Genomic DNA, 16316 nt, shown 5'->3' with positions numbered 1-16316 from the left:
TAAGCAGAGTGAGCCATATGCTGGATCAAGGTCTGGAGGCGAAATGTAAGTGAAGATGGGCAAATTATCAGAGGTGGCAGGCGTGGTGAAGTTCTCGGAGCTCGGGGCTTGCATCGATGGTCAGGATAAAGATGAGTTTGTGCGGGTAGGAGAGAAATGTTTTGAGAAAGTGGACCCTTGCCTTTTGGCTGATCCATATGTGGGTTCACGGTGGGTGAAAATGGATTTGGGAGCTCTGGAATCTGTGAAGGTAACCCTAAGTGATCTTGTGATAATTGTTTGTGTTTCTGCCGGTCAGAGGGAGCAGGCGCTTTGCGCCACACAAATGGGGAGAAGAACTGTGACTTGTTTTGCTCTCAATAAAAGGGTGTCATTGAAAGGAGTGATTATTGGGGTAGCGGTAAATGTGAAAGTGGGCCAACTAAATGGGAAGATTTCCGGTGTTTGTGATGCTCATCGTTTGGTGCGACGCAGACAGGGTGGCATGAGTGGTGAAACAGAACTGTTCTTTTGAGTTTTGATGTTTAGTCTGCCAGAGAAATTGATGTTAGGATATTTCAGTCATCCCGTACAAGATTTTGTGCCGAATCCATTACGTTGTTACAGGTGTCAAGCTTATGGGCATGTGGCAGCAGTGTGTAGGAGGGAGGTTCCTACGTGTGAGAAGTGTGCAGAAGGGCATGAGACAAATGAATGTGTAATATTGGGGAAAGAAGCAATCAGAAGTGTTTCTGGAGCCGGGTCAAGGGGAAAGGATCATGTGAGGATTTGTGTGAGTAGTAGAGTGATAGGCCAACAAGTGATATATGCTTCAGTAAGATTGACTTTTTAGTGTTCATAGCAATGGTTAGAAAATAGAGGATGTGGCAACGGCAGAGAAGTATTTGGGTGTAAGAGATTTGATGTCAGAAGATTTACAGGGTGTGTTGAGTGGTGGTGTCCAGTCCTTCCTGACCGTTGACCTGAGGTAGGACTAGATAGGTTTAAATAGTGGAATAGGGAAGTGGGTTATTAATGAGTGTAGGGTTAAATGATAGGATATTTGTTTTTCCCCCCCCCATACAAAGTAAAGGGGATTTATACCCCAGTCTAGTTGATGGCGGTAATGCAACGTTTACTGTATGTCAACCGCTGTTAAACCTCATCGAAGAACAAGGGCGCAAAATACAACTTCCTGGTTTGATGAACTGTGAGTGACATCTTTCGCGATACAGGCAATTTCGTACGTTGTATTGACGACGGCCTAGTCTTGGAATGTAAACATAATCGCTTTATCCATCAAGAGTGAAATACATATTCGTCTGCCACTTTCGGAAAATATCACATTTACGTGCTTTCTTATAATGGTCCATGACAAGAGTGAGTAAGCTCATGGTAAGTCGAAGTAGCCTAGCAAGCTATGGTGTCCGCCTTGGCTTGTTTTCGATGTAATAGTCAGCTAGAATGCTAATGGTAGCCATATCACTTCTGTAGTTAGCTTAAATCTATCTGTACAGTAGCTAGTTATTTAATATATAAAAAAAGGAACCGTAGCCACCTATCTGGCTAACGTTATTAGCTAGCTTCTATGTCAGCGTGCTTGTTGTGTGCCTTTCTGGTCAGCATACCCCCTTAAAAAGAAAGTTGGCCTCTAGCGAGCTATCTTACGTTAGCTAGCTAACGTTACTCTTTAGCTCGACACTTTATGGTTGCTAGTTAGTTACTCGTAGCCATCATCAATGCGCATAATGATTGTTCACATATAACGAGCTTATCAAAAACCACTAAATTGGCTAGTTTACAGTTAGCTAACCAGCCAGGCAAAGTTAGCTACCTAATGTAACTAGTTGGTTGGCTACTTAACTTACTATGTTGATGAAAGCTAGGTAGCTAGCTTGGTTCAGTCTAAGCTAATCCCTACGTCTAAAGAAACTAGTTAGCGAGTTACCAGTTGACGTTCTAGCATGGTTGACCACAAATTATGAGTCAGATAAGTGTCCAGTGCAGAGTGATAACGGTAGGTAGCTAACGCTTTCACGTGAGTCAGCTAGCTAGATGGCTTAAATGTTGTCGATGATTCTAACGCTTTGCTAGTTACCACGTTAGTGTTCAGTATGAGCTCGCTAACGTTAGGTAACACTTGCCAACATTGTCATGTTAGCTGTCTTGGATTTCAGGTCGTTGCTTGGTGCAGTGAGATGACTAAACAAACAACAAGAGACAGATCCATGCCATGCTTCTGTTACAGCCAAATCCGCCTGTTATGTGAATTGTCCCGATAGGGTTTCTCGACCAGTTTTAGCCCGGTTAAACTATCTTTGCTGCTTTATCGTAATTTCGGCTTGTCTGTCTGGTCTTTAGGGCCGATACCTGTGTGTAACATGTTGCATAATTGTTGTTATTGTTGCAGAGGAGCCTCTGAACAAAGCTGCCAAAAAGCCTCCTTCCTTTCGAATGTAAGCTCAACGACTGACTTGTGCTTCTATTTAAAGTACTGATTTGGAGACAGACTTTTAATGCTGTCTGTGTGGATGGGCTGATGTGACACGGTAATGATTGGAGATTGATGCAGGCTTTCCATGATGACACTGACTGTGTGTGTGTGTGTGTGTAGGGGATGAGAGAAGCACAGGTGCAGCAGCAGCATTTACGGCTGTGGGGTCAGTGACTCTCTGTGGGCTCAGGATGGCGCAGGGAGGCCCTCCGCTAGACTATCACGTCCTGCAGGACCTCAAGCAGCGCTTCCCCGAGATCCCAGAGGGAGTAGTGTCCCAGTGCCTTCTGCAGGTAGGATACAACAGCCAGACCGCTATCAGCACATACCTTACGTCCCAAATGGCACCCTATTGTGTTACTTTTGACCAGAGCCATATAGGCCCTGGTCAAAAGTAGTGTACTGCATAGGGAATTACATGCAGACCACTCTGCAAACTACATTTTATTCAATAATTTAATCTAAACTGCGTAGTCAGGCGCTAAAGTCCCGCCTCTCCCATCTCCTCATTGGTTTTTAAGAGCATTTACCCACGTGGGTGATTGAAAGATGAACTGGGGTCCACACTCCAGTCCAGTTGGTGGTGGTAATGCACCTTAGTTGGTTGCCAACTTACAGTCAGAAGAAGAAGACTACTGATGGAGGAGAGATTACCATTTTATTTAAATATATTATTTAACCAGGCAAGTCAGTTAAGAACACATTTTTATTTACAATGATGGCCTAGGAACAGTTGGTTAACTGCCTTGTTCAGGGGCAAAACAACAAATTTTTACCATGTCAGATCGGGGATTCGATCTCGCAACCTTTCGGTTACTGGTCCTCTAACCACTAGGCTAACTGTCGCCCCTACTAGAAACTATTAGTTTCCCCTTCTATCTTTTATCTGTGGATTAAATGTATGACTAGAGAACACACTATTTTGTGTGCCATGAAATGGGTAAAAATTCTACAAAGATCCAAGGATAAATGGACCGTGTGCATTTAACAACCCAATGTTTATATCCCAGAACAAATTAGATAGCAACAGCATGTTCGTGAATGTTTCATGTGTTTCGACCTGTCCCCAAATTAATATAAACTCAGCAAAAAAAGAAACGTCCTCTCAATGTTTATTTTCAGCAAACTCAACATGTGTAAATATTTGTATGAACATAGCAAGATTCAACAACACAAACATAGACATAAACTGAACAAGTTCCACAGACATGTGACTAACAGAAATGGAATAATGTATCCTTGAACAAAGGGGGGTCAAAATCAAAATTAACAGTCCAGTTTCTGTTGTGGCCACCAGCTGCATTAAGTACTGCAGTGCATCTGCTCCTCATGGACTGCACCAGATTTGCCAGTTCTTGCTGTGAGATGTTACCCCACTCTTCCACCAAGGCACTTGCAAGTTCCTGGACATTTCTGGGGGGAATGGCCCTAGCCCTCACCCTCCGATCCAACAGGTCCCAGACGTGCTCAATGGGATTAAGATCCGGGCTCTTTACTGGCCATGGCAGAACACTGACATTCCTGTCTTGCAGTGAATCATGCACAGAACGAGCAGTATGGCTGGTGGCATTGTCATGCTGGAGGGTCATGTCAGGATGAGCCTGCAGGAAGGGTACCACATGAGGGAGGAGGATGTCTTCTCTGTAAAGCACAGTGTTGAGATTGCCTGCAATGACAAGTTCAGTCCAAAGATGCTGTGACACACCGCCCCAGACCATGAGGGACCCTCCACCTCCAAATCGATCCCGCTCCAGAGTACAGGTCTTGGTGTAACGCTCATTCCTTCGATGATGAACGTGAATCCGACTGATGGAGGGATTGTGCGTTCCTGGTGTAACTCGGGCAGTTGTTGTTGCCATCCTGTACCTGTCCCGCAGGTGTGATGTTCAGATATACCAATCCTGTGTAGGTGTTGTTACACGTGGTCTGCCACTGCGAGGACGATCAGATGTCTGTCCTGTCTCCCTGTAGTGATGTCTTAGGTGTCTCACAGTACGGACATTGCAATTTATTGCCCTGGCCACATCTGCAGTCCTCATGCCTCCTTGCAGCATGTCTAAGGCACGTTCACGCAGATGAACAGGGACCCAGGGCATCTTTCTTTTTTAGTTTTTCAGTCTGTAGAAAGGCCTCTTTTTAGTGTCCTAAGTTTTCATAACTGTGACCTTAATTGCCAACTGTCTGTCAGCTGTTAAACGGAACCCAAACTGGCTGCACGCGTGCTCCATCATGCATACATTTATTTTGTCTCCCCACACCAAACGCGATCACGACATGACACAGGTTAAAATATCAAAACAAACTCTGAAACAATTACATTAATTCGGGGACAAGTCGAAAAGCATTAAACCTTTATGGCAATTTAGCTAGCTAGCTTGCACTTGCTAGCTAATTTGTCCTATTTAGTTAGCTTGCTGTTGCTAGCAAATTTTTCCTGGGATATAAACATTAAGTTGTTATTTTACCTGAAATGCATAAGGTCCTCTACTCCGACAATTAATCCACAAACGGTTAACCGAATCGTTTCTAGTCATCTCTCCTCCTAGGTTTTTTCTTCTCTTGACTTTATATTGCGATTGGCAACTTTCATAAATTAGGTGCATTACCGCCACCGACCTCGTTCGTCTTTCAGTCACCCACGTGGGTATAACCAATGAGGAGATGGCACGTGGGTACCTGCTTCTATAAACCAATGAGGAGATGGGAGAGGCAGGACTTGCAGCGCGATCTGCGTCAGAAATAGAACTGACTTCTATTTTAGCCCTTTTAGCCCTCAGCCTGTTAGTGTCTTAACGACTGTTCCACAGGTGCATGTTCATTAATTGTTTATGGTTCATTGAACAAGCATGGGAAACAGTGTTTAAACCCTTTACAATAAACATCTGTGAAGTTGTTTGGATTTTTACAAATTTTCTTTGAAAGAAAGGGTCCTGAAAAGGGACATTTCTTTTTTTTGCTGTGTTTAGTTGGTTAAGAGTTCGTTTTGACATTTCAACCTGTGTGTCTGGATCGCGTCTGGTGTGGATGTGCAAAATCAACATTTGCGCAATGGTGCTCGCGCGTGCTCAGTCTACACAACATGTTAAGGTGCCATTTTGGAAGCATAGATATACTCATTTTCTTGTTGAAGGTCCTATATGCTGTTACACATGAAGTTGAATATTGACAGCTGTTTGTGGTGTTTGATCGATGATTTAGTCGGGGTTAGTGACCCTCTGTTTTCTACAGTTAATAGACAGAGAGCAGTGACCGCAATAGAATTCCAGTCTGGCCTCCATCACTGAGCTTGCTGTTTTCCTGTCTGCTGTTTCCTCTCTTCCAGAACAACAACAACCTGGATATATGCTGCCGCCTACTGGCTCAGGAGAGTAACAGATACCTCTATGGGGAGTTCCACAGTCCAGAGGAGGTTCGCCTGAGCCGGAACCACATGCTGCACATCCAGTTGGGCTACCCCCCCCCGGAGGCGGGCAATTCCAACGGGGGTGGGCGCTCCCTGGTGCACAGCTCCAGCGACGGTCATATCGAGCTTCCGCGGGCCGGCTTCCAGGAACCCCTCTCGGCCCCCGCCACCATGGCACCCTCGCCGGGGTACAACCCCTTCTTCATGAAGGAGCACGGGGGGCGCTCAGCCAGCACCCCCACCCCTCCTCCCATGCAGGGCATGTCCCCTACCTACTCCCCCGTTCCCCGCTACACCATGAACCCCATCACAGTCACCCTCTCCCAGAACCTTCCCAATGCCCCCCAGGCCCTGCATATCCCCGTCGGTCACTATGGCAACAGTGGCGGCAATGCCCTCTACCTCCGTCCCTCCCCCTCCCAGAGCCCCCAGCCCTCTCCTTGGCCTTCGCCCGGGCAGCCTGTGTATCAGCCCTCGCCCTACGCCACTCCCACCTACCAGTCCCCCTATAGCTCACCCCAGCACCAGCCCCACCAAGTGCAACCCCAACAGCAGGTACAGCACCAAGTCCAACACCAACACCAGCCCCACCCCCAGCACCAGCAGACCCATGTCTTCCTGCCAATCAGCCCTCCCACCCTGGCCAGCATGCCCTACCACCAGCACCACCAACAGCAGCAGCCCATCTACCGGCCCTACCTGCCCAAGAGCTCCCTGAAGAACCAGATCGAGATCACCTTGGAGGGCACACGGCCCCGCAGCAACTCCCCCGTCCACTGTCCCCCGGGCCAGACGCTCTACATGGCCACAAGCCCCTCACCCAGCTCACCCCAGCGAGGCCTTAGTGGCGGGGGCCCCGCCGCATTCCACCCTGGGGTCTACCTGCACCAGGGCCCCACGCGGCCCAGACCTGCCGCCTCACCCCAGCCGGGCAGCCAGGCGGGCTACACCTTTAAGATCAAAGTGTCCCCAGGCCAGGCCCAGCAGAGGCCCCCCTCAGGCTCCCCTCCCGTGTCCTCCCCTCCTGAGTCTCTGCTCAACATGGTGGACCAGGGGGAGCACCATGCGCTGGCCCCGGCGCCTATCCTGCCCATCTCGGCTCTGCCCGGTAACATCGCCAGCCACATCGCCAATCGCATGCCCCGCCGGTCCAGCTCAGGCTCCGATGACTACGCTTACACCCAGGGTAGGCGTGGCTTATGGATGGATAAGCGTGTGTGTGCGTGCGCATTTGTGTGTTTACCAGTGCGCTTATTTGCTGTTTATTCAATGGGTAGTTCTAATCCTGAATGCTGATTGGTTAAAACCACATTCCCAGCCAGTGTCTATTCCACAAGTTACCACCGGTTAAATCTATGACGTTAAAATGCCTGTTTACTCTGTTTCATCTGACTGTGTAATCCACTGTCTCATCAGCCCAGCCAGGCAATTTATAAACTTGATCTCCTCCATAAAAAGCATCTAGACATGATCTCCCATTTCTTTTAGACTAACATTGTTTCATTATTCAAATTCGATCTCCAGCTGTCCCATAATTATGAATGTGTTGGGAGTCAGGATGAGACAGACAGGTGGGCAGCTTTTCTCAGCAGGTGGAAATCATGAGTCGGCATAATTTTTATGGATAGTTCTTTGTATATATCAATAGAAAACAGGTCAAACGAAATGAAGTGCAGCTAGTTTGCAGTCTTTCTAGCTTCAGTTTGAAGTGATTGTTGTGTTAGCTGTGTTGTTGGCTAGCTCTCAAACAACAGATTCCTGATGAGACAGCACATTTTCTATGCCAGGTGAAATTGCATCATTAGTTCATTGTTATGGATGTATCCAAATAAATGTCACTAGAGAACAGCTTAAACAAATGCAGCTACTGTTGTTATTCTGTCTGCACGGTTTGACATGACTGTAACTTAGCTGCAGTTGGCTGGCTAGCAAGCAAGGGATAAGAACGTTGCCAGCCAGTATGGCAATGGAACATTTAGAACTGGGTCGCATCCATAGATACAGAACAAAAAGGCTGAAGGACTGGTCGCTTCTCTGGCAATGGAACATTTAGAACTGGGTCGCATCCATAGATACAGAACAAAAAGACTGAACGACTGGTCGCTTCTCTGACAATTGAACCGAAAGAACGAACTACCAGCCGGCATTGGTAGCAACCCTAGATTTGTGTCTGGAGTGGACTATAATCTTGTGGAAGGATGAAATGGTATGAATAAATTCAATATAAAATATTATTTGACACTTTTTTTTGGGTCACTAAATGATTCCATATGTGTTATTTCATAGTTTTGATGTCTTCACTGTTTGACAATGTAGAACATAGTAAAAAATAAAGCGAACTTTTGACCGGTAGTGTATATATGGGTGTGAAATTAAAGAATTTACATACATTCAGTAATATAAGGCCCACATTCAGTGCATTTGGGAAGTATTCAGACCCCTTCCCTGGGGTATTCAGATCCCCCTATTCAGACCCGCCAGCTGATAAAATAAAAAAATATATATTTATTGCAGGGAACTGTGGGTATCCGAACCGATACAGGACTCTATAGTATTTACGTGGGGGTGTGTTCCTGTGTGTATGCATTTGGTGTGCTTGCTCGTTTGCGTTTGTTCATCTGTGCACAGAACCATTCCTGCACATCCACCTGTGTATTCCCTCATCCCATCTGAAGCGCTGTGTTCCCTCCACTGTTTCCCCCAGCTCTCCTGCTGCACCAGAGGGCCCGGATGGAGCGTCTACTGAAGGAGCTGCTCATGGAGAGGAAGAAAGTGGAGCAGCTGAAGGCAGATGTCAACGACATGGAGTACGACGCCCTCCAGAGACGCTTCAGACGAGTCAACAGCAGCAGCCTTATCCCCCGGGTAAGATGTGAAGGGACATAACATGGTGTGCACACACACGAACACACAACTGTGAAGTGTAAAAGCATAGGCACACACGGTGAAAACATAGTACGTAACGTGGCGTGTGTGTGTGCTCACACATACCTTTGAATGCAATGGAGCACACACACTCACTAGCTACATACATATAGTGCCTTCGGAAAGTATTCTGACGCCTTTACTTTCCCCAAATTTTGTTAGGTTACAGCCTTATAGTAATGTTTTTTAAATATTTTTTTTATTCCCTCGTCAATCTACACACAATGCCCCATAATGACAAAACAAAAACAGGTTTTTAAGACATTTTGGATAATTTATAAACAACAAAAACTGATATCACAGCAGCCTTAGATGTTGTTGCGGACAGAAATGATTTAAAGGAACAAAAATGGTATAACTTGAGAAGTCAAGAAAGAGATGTACAGCGCATTCAGAAAGTATATATAACATTTAGAAAATAATACATTTTACATAAGTATTCAGACCCTTTACTCAGTACTTTGTTGAAGCATCTTTGGCAGCGATTACAGCCTTGAGTCTTCTTGGGTATGAAGCTACAAGCTTGGAACACCTGTATTTATATTCACCTGTACTTCTTGGCCATGTTCTGTTATAATCTCCACCCGGCACAGCCAGAAGAGGACTGGCCACCCCACATAGCCTGGTTCCTCTCTAGGTTTCTTCCTAGGTTTTGGCCTTTCTAGGGAGTTTTTCCTAGCCACCGTGCTTCTACACCTGCATTGCTTGCTGTTTGGGGTTTTAGGCTGGGTTTCTGTACAGCACTTTGAGATATCAGCTGATGTATGAAGGGCTATATAAATACATTTGATTTGATTTATTTGGTTAGTTTCTCCCATTCTTCTCTGCAGATCCTCTCAAGCTCTGTCAGGTTGGATGGGGAGCCTTGCTGCACAGCTACAGTACCAGTCAAAACACCTACTCATTCAAGGGTTTTTCTTTATCTTTACTATTTTCTACATTGTAGAATAATATTGAAGACATCAAAACTATGAAATAATACATGGAATTATGTTGTAACCAAAAAAGTGTTATCCAAATATATTTGAGATTCTTCAAAGTAGCCACCCTTTGTCTTGATGACAGCTTTGCACACTCTTGGCATTTTCTCAACCAGCTTCGTGAGGTAGTCACCTGGAATGCATTTCAATTAAAACAGGTGTGCCTTGTTAATTTGTGGAATTTCTTTCCTCCTTAATGCGTTTGAGCCAATCAGTTGTTGTGACAAGGTAGGCGTGGTATACAGAATAGCCCTATTTGGTAAAAGACCAAGTCCATATTATGGCAAGAACAGGTCAAATAAGCAAATAGAAATGACAGTCCATCATTACTTTAAGACATGAAGGTCTTAAAATGAAACTGGATCTCATGAGAACCGCCACAGGAAAGGAAGACCCAGAGTTACCTCTGCTTCAGAGGATAAGTTAATTAGTTACCAGCCTCAGAAATTTCAGCCCAAATAAATGATTCGGACTTCAAGTAACAGATACATCTCAACATCAACTGTTCAGAGGAGACTGTGTGAATCAGGCCTTCATGGTCGAATTGCTGCAAAGAAACCACTACTAAAGGACACCAATAAGAAGAAGAGACTTGCTTGGGCCAAGAAACATGAGCAATGGAAATTAGACCGGTGGAAATCTGTCCTTTGGTGTGACGAGTCCAAATTGGAGATTTTTGGTTCCAACCGCTGTGTCTTTGCGAGACAGAGTAGGTGAACGGATGATCTCCGCATGTGTGGTTTCCACTGTGAAGCATGGAGGAGGTGGTGTGATGGTGCTTTGCTGGTGACACTGTCAGTGATTTATTTAGAATTCCAGGCACACTTAACCAGCATGGCTACCACAGCATTCTGCAGCGATACGCCATCCCATCTGATTTGCGCTTAGTGGGACTATCATTTGTTTTTCAACAGGACAATGACCCAACACACCTCCAGGCTGTAGAAGGGCTATTTGACCAAGAAGAGTGATGGAGTGCTGTGTCAGATGACCTGGCCTCCACAATCACTAGACCTTCCATATGTGTTATTTCATAGTTTTGATGTCTTCACTATTATTCTACAATGTAGAAAATAGTTTTAAAAAATAAAGAAACCCTTAAATAAGTAGGTTTGTCAACTTTTGACCAGTACTGTACATAAACAAAATACACATGAGGACACCCCTTCTAATTCGTGGATTTGGCTATTTCAGCCACACCTGTTGCTGACAGGTGTATAACATTGAGCACAAGGCCATGCAATCTCCATAGACAAACATTGGCGGTAGAATTGCCTTACTGAAGAGCTCAGTGACTTTCAACGTGGCACCGTCATAGGATGCCACCTTTCCAATAAGTCAGTTTGTCAAATTTCTCTTAACCTGCCCAAATGTATAGTGCCAACTGTAAAGTGTGGTGGAAGAGGAATAATGGCCTGAGGCTGTTTTTCATTGTTCAGGCTGGGCCCCTTAGGTCCATTGAAGGAAAACGCCACAGCCTACAATGACATACTAGATTATTCTGAGCTTACAACTTTGTGGCAACAGCTTGGGGAAGGAACACGGACTACAAGCCAGGCCTATTCGCTCAACATCAGTGCCTGACCTCACTAATGCTCTTGTGGCTGAATGGAAGCAAGTCCCCTCAGCAATGTTCCAACATCGAGAGGAAAGCCTTCCCAGAAGAGTGGAGGCTGTTCTAGCAGCAAAGGGGGGACCAACTCCATATTAATGTCCATGAGTTTTGAATGAGATGTTCAACGAGCAGGTGTCCAAATACTTTTGGTCATGTGTATCTACACTGAACAAAACATTTCATGCAACATGTAAAGCGTTGGTCCCATGTTTCATGAGCTGAAATAAAAGATCCCAGAAATGTTCCATACGCACAAAAATAATATTTCTCAAAAATGTTATGCACAAATGTTTTACATTCCTGTTAGTGAGCATTTCTCCTTTTCCAGGATAACCCGTCCACTTGACAGGTGTGGCATATCAAGAAGCTAATTAAACAGCATGATCATTTATACAGGGGACAATAAAATGTCCACTCTAAAATGAGGGAGTGTGCAGTTGGCATGCTGACTGCAGAAATGTCCACCAGAGCTGTTGCCAGATTCATTTTTCTACCATAAGCCACCTCCCACATTGTTTTAGAGAATTTGGCAGTACGTCCAACCATAACCGCAGATCACGTGTCCGGTGTCGTGTGGACGAGTGGTTTGCTGATGTCAGTGTTGTGAACAGAGTGCCCCGTGGTGGGGTTATGGTATGGGCAGGAACAGAAGTGTAAAAATACTTTAAAGTACTACTTAAGTCGTTTTTGGGTATCTGTACTTTTACTTTACTATTTATATTATGGACAACTGTTACTTAACTACATTCCTAAAGAAAATAATGTACATTTTACTCCATACGTTGTCCCTGACATCCAAAAGTAGTCTGACTGAAACGCTCCAATTAACGTACTTATCAAGAGAAAATCCCTGGTCATCCCTACTACCTCTGATCTGGCGGACTCACTAATCACATGTTTTGCTTGTAAATTGTGTCTGAATGTTGTGTGCCCCTGGCTATCCTTACATTTTTAAAACATGAAAATTAGGCCATTTGATTTGCTTAATATAAGGAATTTGAAATTATTTATACTTTTGATACTTAATTAAGTATATTTTAGCAATTACATTTGCTTTCGATACTTAAGTATATTTAAAACCAAATAATTTTTAGGCTTTTACTCAAGTAGTATTTTACAGGGTGAGCAGTCATTTTCTATTAAATTATCTTTACTTTTACTCAAGTATGACAATTGGGTACTTTTTCCACCACTGGGCAGGCATAAGCTACAGACAATGAACACAATTTGCATTTTATTGATGGCAACTTGAATGCACAGAGATATCGTGACGAGATCCTGAGGCCCATTGACGTGCCATTCATCCGCCGCCATCACCTCATGTTTCAGCATGATAATGCACAGCCCCATGTTGCAAGGATCTGTACACAATTCCTGGAAGCTGAAAATGACCCAGTTCTTCCATGGCCTGCATACTCACCCGTAGAGCATGTTTGGGATGCTCTGGATCAATGTGTACGACAGCATTTTCCAGTTCCCGCCAATATCCAGCAAGTTTGCACAGCCATTGAAGAGGAGTGGGACAACATTCCACAGGCCACAATCAACAGCCTGATCAATTCTATGTGACGGGGATGTGTTGCGCTGCATGAGACAAATAATGTTCACACCAGATACTGACTGGTGTTCTGATCCACAGCTTATTTTAAAGGTATCTGTGACCAATAGATGCATATCTGTATTCCCAGTCATGAGATACACATAGATTAGGGCCTAATTTATTTATTTCAATTGACTGATTTCCTTAAATAAACTGGAACTCAGTAAAATCTTTGAAATTGTTGCATGTTTTTATATTTTTGTTCAGTGTAAATAACCATATACTGTAAAAGTACAGGTAACAGCCAAGATAATGGAAACACTTGAGTAAATGAGTGATGTGAAGTATATTTAAAGCAGGTGCTTCCACACAGGTGTGGTTCCAGAGTTAATTTAAGCAATGAATGTCCCATCGTGCTTAAGGTCATGTATAAAAAATTCTGGGATGGCCATTTATTTTGGCTACCATGACTATGCCCTCATAGGATGACAATGCCCCCATCCACAGGGCACGAGTGGTCCCTGAATGGTTTGACGAGCATGAAAACAATGTAAACCCTATGCCATGGCCGTCTTAGTCACCAGATCTCAACCCAATTGAACACTTAATGGAGATTCTGGACAGCGTTTTCCACCATCATCAACAAAACACCAAGTGATGGAAGAATGGAGTCATCTCCACCAATAGAGTTCCAGACACTTGTAGAATTTGAGCCACGGTGCATTGCAGCTGTTCTGGCTCAACGCCCTATTAAGACACTTGATGGTGTTTCCTTTATTTTGGCGGTTACCTGTATATGTGCATGCACAAACAGCTTTGATCTGATTCTTATCACATAGATAGGTATTTGTAAGTCTTTGCAGAGTATTAGATTTGGTGGGAAACCTTCTGTTATCTCTATTTTTGTGTCTCATCTCTCACCCAATTCACTGGTGTTTGCCTGTTCCAGCCTGAAGAGATGACCCGATTACGCAGTCTGAACAGACAGCTTCAGATTGATATCGACTGCACCCTGAAGGAGACGGATCTGCTGCAGTCTAGAGGTGCATACACACACACACACACACAAACAGGCTTTTGAAGATGCAGTGTACAGGAGCACCCATTCAGGAGTCAAACTACCAATGCTGTACTAATTGTATAATTTCCACAGGGAAGTTTGATCCGAAAGCCGAGAACAACTTTTATAAGAACATTCAGACCGGTCCGGTGGTACCACCCAAGCCAGGAAGGAAAGGTGAGAACCATGATATCCACCTATCGTACCATTGTTAACATTGGTAACACTTTACTTAAAGGGGCAATCTGCGATTGATACATCCATTTTATTTTTATACTTTTCAATTAATGATATATACCAAATTAAATTATTGAAGAATAGAACCAATATAAATGCTTCATGAGCTTAGTTCAGCTGTCGTACCCGGTCAGAACCCAACATGTAAGCTTCTTTAACTCCATTGTTTGTAAACAACATAATTGTAGACAAACCCTGCATAACCTCAAAACGTGGTTCAAACTCATTTTGGTATCATGGATGGTCAGTCCTTGCATCCATAGCTCTGTCTATGAATTTGAGTGTTTACATTTTCTTCAGCCCTATCCTTCAGCGTTTTACCAAAACAGTGGTGGAGTGTCCACTTCTTATTGTTTATACCATTTGTTTTACTAAGACTATATATGCTGTGTTTATCTGCGTGACGCTAAGACTGTTTTATATGCTGTGTTTGTCTGTGTGATGCTAAGACTCTTGTCTTTCTCCCAGAGGTGGAGCGGAAAGCCAAACCTGTAGCTGCGGGGCCCCCTCAGAGGGACGAGGACTTTGAGGGAGCCCAGTGGAGCTGTGAAGAATGCACCTTCCTCAACCACCCTGCACTCAACCGCTGTGAACAGTGTGAGATGCCGCGCTACACCTGAACCTTGCCCAGCCCACTCCAGCCCTATCCCGGATAGTAGTCACCCCCCCCCTACCCTTACTTCCTCCATCCCTGTAAACTCCTCCTCCAATTGGTCCCTGCCCATGGCTTTGTGTGATAACCCTTCCCCCTGCACTTTGACCCTTGCTTCCATTGGAGGAAAGCATTTTTACAGGAGAGGATAGCAGGAGACTGTTCTCATGGCAACCTAAAAAGGAGGGACTAGCTGTCAGTGGGTGTGGCTACAACTACTGGAGCGTTGTTTTTAAAATACGCAGGAAGAGGAGGCGTGGTTTACAGAGTGAACATTCCATTGCAGAATGAATGACTGCCCTGTTTACACGACTGAGCCCATTCCCAAACCCCGTGGACGAACGCAGGCGCTTCTTACAGTGGGACATTCCTCTACAAATGGCCAGGGCTGCACTCTGACAGTGGGACAATGCAATGGCTAAAAGAAAGGGTCTGGTGAACTCATCCTAATGTAGATTATACACTGTATCAGCTCTGTACCAAGAGCTCCTCCTTTCATCAAATGAAGAACACTAAAGAGACTTGCATATGAATATAGTCCTGGTACTTGTATGCATATTATGCCCACACTGTATTCCGTGTTAAAAAGATGTCAATTTTCCTGTGCAAATGCCTCAAGTTGCTGTAATTAATAAAGGAGCTGATTCTATGTGACTGTTGCTTTACACCTGGAATATTTCCTGTAGTCTCGTTTTTCCTTCTATTTCCCGTAGTCATTTTTTCTCATTCCTGTAGTTTGTGACATTTTAGTTTAATGGTCCAATATAGCCGTTTTTAGCTTAATATCAAATAATTTCTGGGTAACAATTGAAGTACCTTACTGTGATTTGTTTTTACATTTAAATGGTCAAAAGAAACAGCAATTTTGCAAGGGCTATCTAGGATTGGTCTGAGTAGAGGGAAAAGCTGAACTCGTTTTAATTGGCAGAAAGGTTTGAGGGCATTATCATTTTCACAGTATTATTCCAACCTTGTGTGGAAATGTATGTAAAACACAGAATCCAGATTTAGACTGCACTGGGCCTTGAATGCGCTACTGCTTGCTTTGACTGGGTTGTCCACTAATGCAAGTTAAACACGCAAGTCTTTTTCATGACCAGTTTTATTGTATTAGTAAACAAAGCAGTAGGCATCAGACACACATCAGCAATCAAATGGATTTATGAAGCCCTTCTTACTTCAGCTTGATTGGTGCTGTACAGAAACCCAGCCTGAAACCCCAAACAGCAGGCAATGCAGATGTAGAGTCACTCTCAGCACACACACCTCGTTACTCCTTTACACTCCCACATTTCTACCTCAAGCGTTCCTACTCTCTTCATTGACATGTATTTTTAATGTAAAGACTTTCATTTTAAGTTATGGATGAGAGTATATTCAAAACATTTTCTATAGTGCAGTATTAAGAGGACTTTGTACGTAAGCTCTACT

The 16316-nt window shown here is 44.2% G+C and overlaps 1 protein-coding gene across 5 annotated transcripts; it reads left to right on the top strand.

Annotated features, from left to right (window-relative positions):
* Positions 1-676: 676 nt before the first annotated feature.
* On the top strand, positions 677-15539 carry LOC112252030 (TGF-beta-activated kinase 1 and MAP3K7-binding protein 3-like). 5 transcript variants are annotated; one of them, XM_024422913.2, is made up of 8 exons: positions 695-772; positions 2390-2435; positions 2594-2766; positions 5796-7062; positions 8581-8741; positions 13886-13979; positions 14090-14173; positions 14702-15539. In XM_024422913.2, exons 3-8 carry the CDS (start codon positions 2665-2667, stop codon positions 14851-14853), a joined length of 1860 nt encoding a protein of 619 aa, XP_024278681.1. In that variant the 5' UTR covers positions 695-772; positions 2390-2435; positions 2594-2664; the 3' UTR covers positions 14854-15539. The 5 variants fall into 5 exon arrangements, with proteins under 5 accessions (XP_024278677.1, XP_024278681.1, XP_024278676.2 ...); XM_024422912.2 differs by lacking the exon at positions 695-772 and adding an exon at positions 1017-1374; XM_024422909.2 differs by lacking the exon at positions 2390-2435 and having other exon boundaries at positions 677-772.
* Positions 15540-16316: the final 777 nt, after the last annotated feature.

The sequence above is a fragment of the Oncorhynchus tshawytscha genome, linkage group LG06, assembly GCF_018296145.1.
Source record: "Oncorhynchus tshawytscha isolate Ot180627B linkage group LG06, Otsh_v2.0, whole genome shotgun sequence".
Lineage (NCBI taxonomy): Eukaryota > Metazoa > Chordata > Actinopteri > Salmoniformes > Salmonidae > Oncorhynchus > Oncorhynchus tshawytscha.
This window is presented reverse-complemented; position numbering and strand designations above follow the sequence as displayed.